Source organism: Pelophylax lessonae (assembly GCF_965119305.1).
Source record: "Pelophylax lessonae genome assembly, chromosome: 3".
In the NCBI taxonomy this organism is placed as follows: Eukaryota; Metazoa; Chordata; class Amphibia; order Anura; family Ranidae; genus Pelophylax; species Pelophylax lessonae.
The window spans coordinates 160,361,040-160,375,699 of NC_138770.1; the positions used below are offsets into that span (position 1 = coordinate 160,361,040).

Sequence of the window (14,660 nt, forward strand, 5' to 3'; positions counted from 1 at the left end):
AAAAAAAAACACTTTTTTTTTAGTTTCTATTATAAAATTTTGCAAAAAATAAATTTTTCTTCATACATTTAGGCCAAAATTTATAATGCTACATATCTCTGGTAAAATTAACCCAAATGAGTGTATATTATTTAGTCTGTGAAAGTTATTGAGTCTAGAAGCTATGGTACCAATTACTGAAAATTGATCACACCAGATGTACTGATGGCCTATCTCCTTTCTTGAGGCCCTGAAATGTCAGGACAGTACAAATACCCCCCAAATGACCCCTTTTTGTAAAGTAGACAGTCCAAGGTATTTAGTAAGAGGCATGGTGAGTTTTTTGAAGTTATAATTTTTTCCCACAATTCTTGGGAAAATGAAGAAAAAACATTTTTTTTCTTTTTTTCCCAAAACGTTGTCAATTTATAAGCTATTTCTAACACATAGCATGTACACAGCAAAAATGACACCCCAAAATTAATTCTGCTACTCCTTCTGAGTATGGTGATACCACATGTGTGAGACTTTTACACAGCCTGGCCACAAAAAGAGACTCCACGTCCAAGTAGCACCATAAGGCATTTTAGGAGCATAAATACACATAAAACTTTCTTACTACCTATCACACTTTTCAAGGCCCTAGAGCACCAATACAATGGAAAAGTCCACAAAATGACCCCATTTTGGAAAGCAAACACTCCCAACGTATATTCTATGAGGCATTATGGGTCCTTTGAACATGTCATTTTTTTCCACAAGTTTTTGGAAAATGTGGGAAAAAAATAAAAACTTTTTTTTTTTTTTTTTTTTACACAAAGTTGTCAATTTATAGGATATTCCTAACACATAGCATGTACATAGCAAAAATGACACCCCAAAATACATTCTGCCACTCCTCCTGAGTATGGCAATACCACATGTGTGAGACTTTTTCACCGCCTAGCCATATAGAGGGGCCCAACATCCAAGGAGCATCATTATGCATCCTAGCCACTTGCCTAGGCCTATTTTTGACATTTGGTGTTTACAAGCTAAAATCAGTTGTTTTTGCAAGAAAACTACTTAGAACCCCAAAACATTTTATATTTTTTTTTAGCAGAGACCCTAGAGAATAAAACGGAGATTATTGCAATATTTTTTATCACACCGTATTTGCGCAGCGGTCTTCCAAACGCAATTTTTTTGGAAAAAAAATCACTTTTTTTAATTAAAAAATAAGAAACCAGTAAAGTTAGCCCAATTGTTTTCCATAATGTGAAAGATAATGTTACGCCGAGTAGATACCCAACATGTCATGCTTCAAAATTGCGCACGCTCACAGAATGGTGACAAACTTTGGTACTTAAAAATCCCCATAGGCGACAATTTAAAAATGTCTACAGGTTGCTATCTTAGAGTTACAGAGGAGGTCTAGGGCTCAAATTATTGCTCTTGCTCTAACGATCGCGACGATACCTCACATGTGTAGTTTGAACACTGTTTACATATGTGGGCGGGGTTTCCGTTTGCGTTCGCTTCTGCGCGCAAGCTCACGGGGACAGGGCGCTTTAATTTTTTTTTTTTTTTACTATTTATTTTATTTATTATTTTTTGTTTTTACACTTTTTTAAAAAAAAAAAAATGATCATTTTTATTTCTATTACAAGAAATGTAAACATTACTTGTAATAGAAAAAGGCACGACAGGACATCTTTTTTGTGAGATCTGGGGTCAAAAAGTCCTCAGATCTCACAAGTACACTAAAAGATAGAAAAAAAAAAAAAAAAAAAATTAAATAAAATGAAAAAAAAAAAAGGGACCTTTAAACTGGTTGCTAGGCAACGACGTTTGCCGTAGCTCCAGTCCTCCAAGACCATAGAGTCGAGTGAGGGCAAGCTTGCCCTCACTCGACATCCTTTCTGTGAGGATCCGGGACCGGATAGTTTTCCCCGCTGCTGGCGGGTCCGGTAAGCGGGGAAAAGGACCAGAATGCGGCGGGAGGGGGGGCACCTCTTCCGCCACCCCGGAAGGGTGATCCCGCGGCGAATCCGCCGCTGGGACCACCCTTATCGGAAAGCCAACCGTCCACCGTTTAAAAAAATACCAGGGTTATGGCAGCTATCTGCTGCCATAACACCGGTATTTTGGTTTAAACGGAGGACGTATATAAACCTTTTTGGACTTGGACATGGTGGCTGTATGAAGGGTGACAGGTACTCGGGTACTTTGCTGGGCAGGTGACAGGTACTCTGGTACTGATGAGCAAGTGGCAGGTACTCGAGTACTCCGATAGGCATGTGACAGGTACTCGGGTACTCTTATGGGCAGGTGACAGGCAGGTGATAGGTACTGATGAGTAGTACTGATACTGATAGGTGATACTGATACTGTACTGATGGGTACGGATGATCAGTACTGATACTGATAGGTACTGATGGGTACTGATGAGTAGTGATGGGTACTGATGAGCAGGTGGCAAGTACTCAGGTACTTCAGGTGTGAGGTACTCTGATGAGCAGGTGGAAGGTACTCGGGTACTCTGATGGGTAGGTGACAGATACTCGGGTACTCTGTTGGGTAAGTGACAGGTACTCGGGTACTCCGATGACGGGTACTCCGGTGACAGGTACTCAAAGTACCCGAGTACCTGTCATCAGAGTACCCGAGTACCTGTCATCAGAGCACCCGAGTACCCTTCATCAGAGCACCCGAGTACCCGTCATCAGAGTACCCGAGTACCTCTCTGTATCCCATCAGAGTACCCGAGTACCTGTCACCTACCCATCAGAGTACCCGAGTACCTGTCACCTACCCATCAGAGTACCCGAGTACCTGTCACCTACCCATCAGAGTACCCAAGTACCTGTCACCAGCCCATCAGAGTACCCGAGTGCCTGTCATCAGAGTACCTGATGGGCTGGTGACAGGTACTCGGGTACTTTGATGGGCTAGTGACAGGTACTCGGGTACTTTGATGGGCTAGTGACAGGTACTTTGATGGGCTAGTGACAGGTGCTTTGATGGGCTAGTGACAGGTGCTCTTTATTGGGGGGGCAATCAGTGTGTTTGGGGTGCACTGTATTTGGTAACTAGCTTTTACCACAATCTCCTCCTCACACAGGATCAGTGTGTGAGGAGGAGAACACGGTGACAGCTAGTTACCGTGTTCTCTGTTGACATTTGTGACCGGCTGTGATTGGACACAGCCGGTCACGTGGTAAAGAGCCAATTTCATTGGCTCTTTACCTAGATCGGGGATGGGCTCTGTCCGAGGGATGAGCCTCGTCCCCGATCTGCGCGCTGCGCGCCCCCGGGGGGGCGTGTATTGAGAAGGGAACGAGCGGCTCGCGCTGGAGCCGCTCATGTGATCGGCTGTGATTGACACAGCCGATCACGTGGTAAACAGCCACTTTCATTGGCTCTTTACCGTGATCGGGGTTGGGCTCAGTCCAAGGGATGAGCCTCACCCCCGATCGCCGCGCTGCGCGCCCCCGGGGAGATCCGGGCGCCGTCATATGACGTCCGCCCGGATCGAGAAAGGATTCCTGCCGCCGTCATTTTACTATGGCGCGGTATGGAAGGGGTTAAACATACAACCCTTGTCCCAAGAATATTGAATAAATACTTAGCTCTGGTGGTGGATTCAGCAGCTTCCAATAGATCTCTGCAGCAACAGGACAAAGAGGTCCTCGCCGCATGTTTTCTCCAACTAGAAACGAACAAACAAGCCAGGCTGCATCATGGATGTTTAAGGGCCAAAGGGTGAGGTAGAAGGGGCTTTTCTAATGCAAATTGACCCTTTTATAGTCCTGTACACAGAAAGACCACCCACAGGATGTGGTCATATCTTTTGACCACTCCTAGGTCACTTTGAGTGAGGTCATCCACACATGACCGCACCTCCCCCCCTACAAGCACATGGTTCATTAAATATGCGGCAGCCATTTTAAAACTACCTGTGGGTGAGAGAAATTATTTACACATGTAATGGGAACATTTGTAAACAAATCCACAACTGATACACCTATGCAGTCACAGTCCCCTGTCACAGTGCCCCTTACCATCCCAGCCCTCCTGTCACAGTTCCCCTTACCATCATAGCCCCCCTGTTACAGTGCCCCTTACCATCACAGCCCCCCTGTCACAGTGCCCTTTGCCATCATAGCCCCCCTGTTACAGTGCCCCTTACCATGACAGCCCCCCCTGTCACAGTGCCCCCTTACCATCACAGCCCCCCTGTCACAGTGCCCCCTTACCATCACAGCCCCCCTGTCACAGTGCCCCTTACCATCACAGCCCCCCCATCACAGTGCCCCTTACCATCACAGCCCCCCATCACATTGCCCCTTACATCACATCCCCCCATCACAGCCCCCCTGTCACAGTGCCCCGTACAATCACAGCCCCCCTGTCACAGTGGCCCTTACCATCACAGCCCCCTGTCACAGTGGCCCTTACCATCACAGCCCCCCTGTCACAGTGGCCCTTACCATCACAGCCCCCCTCTCACAGTGCTCCTTACCATCACAGCCCCCCTGTCACAGTGCTCCTTACGATCACAGCCCCCCGTCATAGTGCCACTTACCATCACAGCCCCCAGTCACAGTGCCCCTTGAAGTCATGCTTCCCTCTCCCCTTTTCCCTCTCACTAACTCTTTCCAGTGTCTGCCTCCCCTGTACAGTCCTACCTGTTGAAGGGTAGAGGCAGATTCAGCTATCTTTCTTCTCCCGCTGCACGGCCCAGCCCTCAGCAGGCTACGTACCGGTACTGGTCAGCAGCCTGAGGGTTGGGAACCCCACTAGTCTCCCAATCAATGTGAGCATGGGGGTGAAACCACTTACCTCCTGAAGAAGTGGGGTACTTCTGTGAAAGCATTGAGATAGAGCAAGACTGCCTACCCACGGGAGACACCTCATGTGTTGTTTGTTAATCGAATTGTGAACTATTTACCTAACTGATGTTCTAGGTGTCTCTTATTCTAAGGGAGGATCCTAAGGGAGGGACATTTTTTTTTGGCTTTGTCTTTGGAACAATAAAATGTATTAATTTTATTTGTAAGTTCTTGTTGGCGCCCAAAAGTCCACCTTTTTTTTTTTTTTTTAAGGAAACTGAAATCAACTATTAAATTGTGTTGCAATATTTTAATATTTAAAGTGATTGTAAACCCTTACATATCCAGTGAAAGGACTATCCTTAGGTGATACACAGAGATGCTGGTGTCAGGAAAACTTGTCAGAAGTGATTCATGCTGATAGCAGAGCAGCAGACAGAAATGACTCTTAGTTCTCTTAACTGGAACAAGTACTGTACACACTGAAGAGGGATATACTTTGTTAATTTTTCATGTCTGAGGTTTACAACTACTTAACAATTGTGGAGGCTAGAGCTTCACAACTTTCTTAGCAGACATTTACACACTAACAATCTGCTACTGCAAGTAGTGCCCTCCCCTAGAACTTCATATTGAAGTGAGCCCCCCAAGTGCATCATAACCCTATTTCCAGTTTTTCACTTTCAGCAAAAAATGATCTTTCTCTTTCATTCATGCCCATGGGCTGTCCTCTGATTACCTAGAGCAGAGAGGAGAGTTTTATGCCAAGCTGTTTTAATCTGTCTAGTCAGGAGTAAGGACCTAGGCTTCCGGCTGGGATCTCTGGTCCTAACATTTCTTTCTCCTTCCTTACATCTTTTTAGTTTTTTCTCTTGGGAAATCTACAATCAACTGCCGGGCTGGGCGACAGTTTGGATAATCTAGATCCAGTGGTTCCCCCAGCCCACCCAGCGAGCTTGTGCAGACTGCAGCTCCGTGCTAGGTCGGCCGCGACATAGCCTCACTGACACAGAGGCTGGACCGCAAATTAAATGTCCCGCAAGGTCGCATATGACAGGGCTTGGGTCTGAGTTGCAGCGGTCCTTTGGTGGACAGCTCCCCTACTTCACTGGCGAGGATTCTGTCTCAAGCGTTACCTGCACCATGGAAGGGCAAGTACAGTCCCCCCCCCCCCCCCTCTCCCCTTTTGGCATTTTTTTTTGGGATGACTGCAGGTTCCCTCCTCCCATCCTTAAATCCCTCAGTGAGCTGGGCTTCCTCCACTCCCTTTCCCCCCTGTCTGGTGGGGGTCCTAGGGCAGAGAATGCAGCGAAAACCCCCGGGGTCTCTCTTCTATCCCCACTCTGTAAGGGTCCTGGGATACTGTGTGTCCTGCTCTAGTAGTCTGGAGGCGTCCCGTTGTAGGAGACCCCTAGGTGCATGCCCTACTGTTTGAAGTGTGGGTATAGTGCAGGGGGGGGGGTCCCAGTGAAGAAACTGGTGCAGAGTTGCAGAGGGTGCATGGAAGATCCTGGCAGCATGCTTCAGCATTTGTAGTTGATGGTGGCCATTTTCCCTTAATCTGGCTGGTCTCTGGTTGGCGGCCATGTTTGTGTAGCCTGATTGTCACAGGGTTCATTTTCCCTTAGTCCGGGAGACGCTTGAGGCGACCAAAGCCTCGTGGGGATGCCGAAGTTCTTCCTCCTCAGTTTTCTCTTCCTGTGCCCAGGACATATGAACAGGGATGGCGTCCATGATGCTGAGTTTGAATTCCTGGCGCTCCTCTGGTCAGTAGGCAGAATTCTTGGGGGTCCCTGTTATCTCTCTCTCTGCTGGTGGGTATCCTGAGCCTTGAGGGGATCCTTTAGTGGTGCCAAAAGATCGTTTTTGTACTACAAGGTCTTCCTTTCCTTATGAAGCCTCAGGGTCTCCTCTCCCCCACTGACCACATCATGGAGGTGGCAGGTCCCTCAGAACCCCAGCTTCCCATGGTTGCACTGACGGCAGTCCTGCAATCCTTTGTGTCCCGGGTGGAAGTGGCATGTGGGCAAAGGCCCAGGAGGAAGTGTCCCCCTGCCTTCCCCTGCTCAGTCTATCTAATTTGATACTGAGACTGATGCCTCCATGGACGCGGCCCGTCCAGGGGAACTTTATATCTCACCCCCCATATCCATCCAAAAGTGAGGATGATTCCACCATGGTTCCAGCACTGAATGAAAAAGCACTGGTAGACGCACTTATCACTGCAGTGCGTGAGGCTTTAAAAAATGGAGGATGCGTCTGATGTAGCCACGTACGTGGCTCTGTCGTTTGGTATGCATAATTCGCCTTATACTACAAAGGTGTTTCCTTATGTGCCTTTTTTTGACAGGTTTTCTTGTAAGGTATGGAAACAACCAAAATTTTCCTTTGTGGTCCCCAAACGTTTTGCTGTAAGTTACCCTTTTGAGGAGTCACTTTTAAAAAAGTGGACTAGTTCACAAGTGGTGGACCCTGCTGTTATCAGGTTAAATAAACCAACCATGATCTCAGTAGAGGAATCCCCATCCCTTAACCACTTCCCCACCACACACAGTATATTTACTGCGGCAGTCAGCCCCTCCTGGGCAAAGCAACATAGTACTACGTCGCTCGCCCAAGAGCCTACAGGGGGCGAGCGGGGGTGGGAGCGCGCCCCGCTCGCCCCCTGTAGGCTCTTGGGCGAGCGACGTAGTACTATGTTGCTTTGCCCAGGAGGGGCTGACTGCCGCAGTAAATATACTGTGTGTTCATGGCCATCCCTGCGCGTGTGACCGACGGCTCCAATGTCCGCCAGCCACTCGCGATCTCCCGCTGGAGAGGGAGAAAGGCAGGCGGCTGATGTAAACAAAGCCGCCTGTCATTCTCCCTGGTGTAACTGCAGAGATCATATGATCCTGCTGTGTAGGATCGTATGTCTCTGTGGTTACATCATAAGCCACGCCCCCTGACAGAATCACGCCCCTAAATAACTAATAAAGTTAACCCCTTTGCTGCCAGTGTAATTTTTACAGTAACAGTGAATATGTATAGCACTGATTACTGTAGTAATGTCACTGGTACCTCCAAAAGTGTCAAAAATGTCAGTCAAGGGTCCGATCTGTCCGCCGCAATGTCGCAGTCCAGCAAAAAAAATTGCAGATCGCCGCCATTACTAGTTAAAAAAAAACAATAAAAATGACATAAATCTTTCCCTTAGTTAGTAAACGCAATAACTTTTGCGCAAACAAATCAAAATACGCTTATTGCTAATTTTTTTTTATCCAAAAATATGTAGCAGAAAACAAATTGGCCTAAAGCGTTAAAAAATTTTGATTTTTTACATTTTTTTGGGGGGGAATTTCATATAAAAAAATGTAAAAAATATTGTTATTTTTTTTCAAAATTGATGCTCTTTTTTTGTTTATAGCGCAAAAAATAAAAACCGCACAGGTGATCAAATACCACCAAAAGAAAGCTCTGTTTGTGGGGAAGAAAGGACATCAATTTCATTTGGGTTCAGCGTTGCACGACCGCGCAATTGTCCGTTAAAGTCACGCAGTGCCGAATGAGCAGGAAAATCCTCCGGGGCTTAAGTGGTTAAGGACCCAGCTGACAGGAAAGCAGGGGCTGTGGCACGCAGCATGTTTTCTATGGCTGGTTCGGTATTCTTTGCCTCAGCCCTGGTGTCTCAGACCCTAACTGAATGGGCCAAACTTTTGTGCCAGGGCCTGTTGATTTAGCGGACCAGTTGGTCCATGGGCTGCAGTTTATTTGTGAAGCTCCTGTGCTGTCCAAACTTTCTGTTGCAGCGGTGGTGATTAGGCACCTGCTGTGGCTTAAAAATTGGTCCACACACCAAGCCTCTAAAAAAGCTCTCACTGATCTGCCCTTTCAAGGCGATCGCCTGTTTAGGGCTACCCTGGATATCACGGGGGGGGGGGGGGAGTACCTTTCTTGCCACAGTCAAGGAAAGGTAAGGAGCCTCGTCGCAGATGGGGGCCCTCCTTCTCAGCCCATAAAAAAATATTTTGTGCTTCTGGGACGGAGAATAAGGGTAGTAGATCTGTTTAAACTTCTCCAGGAGGTTCCAAGCAACTTTGGTCTGGTAATCCTAGAGCTAGCTTCTCCGGACTAGCAGACAAGAACCCTTCAGCATTAAAGTCTGTCCTCACCCATTATTGGGGTGGGGGAACTTCCTCATTGAATTCCAGCCCTGTTGTCTTCTTTTAGGAGTGTCAAGGAGATCCGTGAAATGTTTTTCTTGGGGGTTCCCGGAAAGGGGGGCTAAGTTTGTTCTCTTCAGTTTTTTTAGGTCCTGAGTCTCCTTGTGCGGATTTAATTCCTGCAAAGGTTCAGGTGATGTCCAAACAACCTAAGTTCCCCCCTATCCCTGTCCAGGGAATGGATTTTCCTAGGTCTGATTTTAATTCTGACCTCGGTGGTCCTTCCTCTGGATACATTTTAGGAACCACAGGCCGTGATTCACCGGCTGCTGTCACACAGACAGTTCTCTCTCTTGATTTGCATACAGGTTCTGAATCTGGTGGTATCCACCTTCAGGAACATTCTGTTTGCACAGTTCTACAAGCAGCTGCTTTAGCAGGTTCGGCTCCACAGGAGGATACAGAAGTTCGTGACAAGGTCACGGGGTCCTCTGGCAGTCTCCGCAGGCATCCAAGGACCATGGTACGGGCAGTATCATCCTTGGCTCAGGCTTCTTCCGCAGAAACGTCCCTTGGGGGCTTCCTCTCAGAGAAGACCAGTTGTCCCAAGGGCTAACCTACCATCTTGCTTTACAGTCGCTGGTTTTAATGGCTTACCCATCAAAAGCCAGGTACTGAGGGATAGGTGTTTGTCTGGATCAGTAATCCCTACTATGATGAAGGCGAAAAAGTCGTCTTCCAGCAAGATATACCATTGTACGTATACCATCCTAAGTCGGCTGGCGCTCTTCCTCGATCCTTTTCTGTGGCTTGGATCTGAACCTTTCTACAATGGGGCATTGATCGGAAGTTGGCCTTGAGTACCATCAAGGGCCAGGTGTCTGCCTTGGCAATCTTCTTTCAGCGACCCCTAGCCACGCACTCTTTAGTTTGTACCTTCATTCAGGGGGTTTGACTTGTGACTCCACCTGTACAGTCTCTTTTGCCACCATTGGATTTAAAGTTAGTGCTTTCGGTTCTCCAGAAACCTACATTTGAGAATATTCGGGAGATTCTCTTGTCTACATTATCCCAGAAGGTGACATTCTTGGTGGCTATTACCTCGGCCTGCAAGGTATCGGAATTGGCGTCATTATCCTGTCGCAGTCCCTTTTTGGTGGTCCATAGGGATAAAGTGGTTCTTCGTTCCCTGTCCATCATTCCTGCCCAAAATTGTCTCTGACTTCCATTTTAATGAGGACATTGTGTTGCCTTCCTTGTGTCCCAAGACGGCTCATCCCAAGGAATTTGCTTTGCATACCTTGGATATGGTTCGTGCGATTCAGGTGTATCTGGCAGCTACAGAGTCCTTTCGGAAGTCAGACTCACTTTTTGTGGTTGCGGATGGATCAAGAAAAGGGCTGGCCGCTTTTTTGGCTTCCATCTCCAGATGGATCAGACAGACGGTGACTCAGGCCTATTCTATTAAAGGTCAGGTTCTACCTTTCCCTGTCACGGCATATTCTACTTGGACATTGAGTGCTTCTTGGGCCTTTTGTCATCAGGCATTAATATCGCAAGTTTGCAAGGCGGCCACTTGGTCATTGGTGCATACCTTCACAAAATTCTAAAGGTAAATACTTTGGCATCTGCGGATGCATCTTTTGGCCGCAAAGCTTTGCAGGCTGCTGTTTAAGAGGGCTTTCCCCTCTTGAGGGGTGTTTTTATTTTATTTTATAAACTTTTATTTTTTCAGACGGGGCACCTGTGACCCGGTTAAAGCTCCTGTGTCCTGGTTAGGGTTTTTATGTTTAGCCTTGAGTTATTTTCCCCACCCCTCATTTTCCTTTGGGCACTGCTTTTGGACGTCCCCAGTAGTTATGATTTATGGAGCGCTGTGTCTGTCGATGAATGAAAGAGAAAATTAGATTTTTGTACTTACCGTGAAATTCATTTCTCTGAGTTCATCAATGGACACAGCACCCACCCCTCTATGGAGTTCTGATACTTTTAATACTTATGCCTAGTCCTACTCCTGGAGGAGGCAATATAACCCAGTAGTTATGATTTATGGAGTGCTGTGTCCATCGATGAACTCAGAGAAATGGATTTTATAGTAAGTACGAAAATCCCATTTTTCCTTTTTTTCTGTGGAGTTGTTTATTAATAGCAATCAGCAATTATTTTCACGAATATGATTTGTAATAATTTGTACCTCATCTTTGCATCATTCTCACTTTTTGTTATTTTACACATCATTTATATTAAACAAATCAATAAATGAGGTAAACTCATAATAGCCTGTACAATTGTTTGTAAATTAATCAAGATGTTTCATTAACTGAAATCTTTTTTTTTTTTTTTAGGCTACCATTACAATGATTTGGTTTCTCCTCATTATCTTAACCTGATTGCCAATCTCTCAGGGTGTAGAGCCCATCGAAGGATAAATAATTGCTCCAACATGTGTTTTCACCAAAAATACAGAACGCATGATGGCACCTGCAATAACCTTCAGCACCCAATGTGGGGAGCATCATTGACCGCCTTCGAGCGTCTAATAAAATCCGTATATGAGAACGGCTTCAATTTGCCAAGAGGCGTATACAATAGATTATATAATGGATATCCTCTTCCTTTGCCACGTACAGTTTCAACCACTTTGATTGGAACTCATACTATAACTCCGGATGAGCAGTTTACTCATATGTTAATGCAGTGGGGACAGTTCCTTGACCATGACCTGGACTCTACAGTAGTTGCCTTGAGTCAGGCTAGATTTTCTGATGGCCAGGATTGCAGTGCGGTCTGCACAAACGATGCACCTTGCTTTCCTCTTACAATTCCACCAAACGACCCGCGAGTGAGGAATGGTGCCCGTTGTATGTTCTTTGTCCGATCTAGTCCTGTTTGTGGAAGTGGAATGACCTCCCTGTTAATGAATTCTGTTTATCCCCGGGAACAAATGAACCAGTTGACTTCTTACATTGATGCCTCCAATGTATATGGAAGCTCTGACCATGAAACTCAGGAGATCAGAGATTCAGCAAGCCATCGGGGCCTCTTAAAACAAGGCATTGTTCAAAGATCTGGAAAACCACTCCTTCCTTTTGCCACTGGGCCTCCCACTGAATGCATGAGGGATGAAAATGAAAGTCCAATTCCATGCTTTTTAGCTGGGGACTTTAGAGCTAATGAACAACTCGGTCTAACCAGCATGCATACACTGTGGTTTAGAGAACATAATAGAATTGCTGCAGAATTGCTGAGACTGAACCCACAGTGGGATGGAGACACAATTTACCATGAAACTCGTAAAATAGTGGGAGCTGAAATGCAGCACATAACTTATTCTCATTGGCTGCCAAAGATTTTTGGAGACTTTGGCATGAAAATGCTTGGTGATTACAAGGGATATGACCCTAATATCAATGCCGGCATTCTGAATGAGTTTGCTACAGCTGCTTTTAGATTTGGTCACACCCTCATAAACCCTATTCTTTACAGACTGGATGAAAACTTTGAGCCAATTCCTCAAGGACATTTACCCCTACACAGGGCTTTCTTCTCTCCCTATAGGATTGTTAATGAAGGGGGAATAGATCCACTCCTCCGAGGTCTTTTTGGGGTTGCTGGGAAAATGCGGGTTCCATCCCAGCTGTTAAATACAGAGCTGACAGAGAAGCTTTTCTCAATGGCACATGCTGTAGCCTTAGACTTGGCAGCCATAAACATCCAGAGGGGACGTGACCATGGAATTCCACCTTACCATGACTTCAGAGTATACTGTAATCTTTCTTCAACAAATACCTTTGAAGATCTAAGGAATGAAATCAAGAATCCAGATATAATTGAAACATTAAGAAGGTAAATTTTAATAATATTAGTTCTGTTCAGTTGTCATAGATGATATTAAAGATACTGTAAAAGTATTTTGATTTTTGTTCCCATTAGTGGTGGTTGAACACATTTCATTGTAGGGCTCTTTTGGATGTCTGTAGACATACAGGATAACTCAGGTCTCTATCAATGTCATGTTTCAAGAACCCTTTTGTTACCAGGGTTTTTGGAAGCATAGATACCCACACCATGTTTACCAGTGCCAGTATGTGTCAGTTAACCAGTTGGCTCAATGCTAGTTCTCTGCTGCATGGTTAATTAGTGTTATTATGACAAGGAGCATTTTTGTATAAAATTTACCCATAACAACTTGAAAAAAAAATAATGTTCCTGAGCAAGAAATATACATTTCACATCAAAAATTATGCTACCAAAATTAGGGTGTGCCGACCGCAGTGTTACTGTTTTACTGTTTCTTGCTGGAGGCTCTCATTTTGCTGAAGCCCAGAGCCCCTGAACAACCGTAAATAATTAGGATGTCAACAGATCGACCTCTACAAATTCGACACAGTTCCTAAAAATAGAGAGCAACTGAGCATGTGGAGAGCAGGGTTAGACAGTGTATTACTGGATTTTAAACATTTTTAATGTTTACAAAGCTATACCTGCAAAAGCGGGCAACCTGAAGTGAGCTAGCAGGACTTAATTTTCTGACTAAAGTTCTATTTTAAATTGGCATATTGTGGTCACAAAGGGGCCATCCTAAGAACATTTAAGTCTTTACGTATTCTTAATAAGCAGCAAATGGGCTTTAAATTGGGTCCTTAGTAAGTTCTTTAGGAGCAACCACTGTGGAACAATTAATTCTCAAAGTATACAATAGAAGCAGTGAAGTTGTTCAGATTGAGTCTTGAGCTCTGCTCTCCCAGAGCTCTTGGTAAATGTTTACATTAGAAAATAGAATGTCGGAAGGCTGTTAAGTAACTACTAAATGGAGAAAGCAGAATAGGCTGTTCTGCTTAAACTGCTTTTTCCGGAAATCTTGAGGATTAATTACTCAATAGCACTGGTAGTTACAGAGGTCAAGGCTGGTTATAAAGCTCATCTACTGCCTGTTAATAATACATAAATAAATGTAAATAGGAAATAGAAATGACAGAGGGTCAGAATGCATGTCTTACTGAATCAAATGTAAAAAAGTAACATTTTGACTTAATATTGTCGCTAGAAAATTTGCGCGCATAGGGGAGATGGTTATTTTCAGAGTTTTGTATTTACACATGAGACTCTCAGAGTCATAACCATCTGTGGAGTTTAGCCTGCCTTGTTAGGGATGCCAGTACTGCAGTGGTTTAGAGATCAGGTTTCCTGAGTGAGTCAGCTAGATATTTGGTTTGGTTCCAAGATTACCAGTGACTGGCAGAGCTGTTTTGTGGGTTGAAGTGGTAAATCTGCAGGGCACAGTGCAGGAGAGAACAATGAATATTTCTTTCTTTCTTTTTTTTAACACCTGCTGGCCAAATTACTTTTTCTTTTGTATTTTTATGTTTAAAGGTTTTGGGATATTTTTGTATGTGAAAAATCAATTTACAAGGATCAGTAAATGAAGTTGTCTAATGGCTTCTGTATAAGTCTAAAAAAAAAAGTACCAAATCCGTCAAGTTTTGCACAAGTCTCATTAAGTTAAAAAAAACACTATCTTCCCCAAGTAAGCCAAATCCGCCTTCATTTGTGCCTCACGGCTTCCCCCCTTCAAGGCACTTCAGCTCACATTGGGAGGTTTTCAGCAACAGAGGCAGTGTTGTCACTGCAGAAAGCAGTGCGCTTTGCGAGGTGCTGAGTGACAAACTACAGGCTTGTGAATAAGCAACACTCCCTTCAACGTTTTTTCATCCCACTGTAGTGC

At 45.1% G+C, this 14,660-nt stretch overlaps 1 protein-coding gene across 2 annotated transcripts in view; it reads left to right on the forward strand.

Annotated features, from left to right (window-relative positions):
* Window positions 1–14,660, forward strand: part of PXDN (peroxidasin) — a 292,748-nt gene that overhangs the window by 263,129 nt on the left and 14,959 nt on the right. For both annotated transcript variants that reach the window (XM_082249023.1, XM_082249024.1), the window contains one exon: window positions 11,281–12,781. In XM_082249023.1, the coding sequence (XP_082105149.1) occupies window positions 11,281–12,781 (1,501 nt within the window). The remainder of the gene's footprint in view (window positions 1–11,280; window positions 12,782–14,660) is intronic.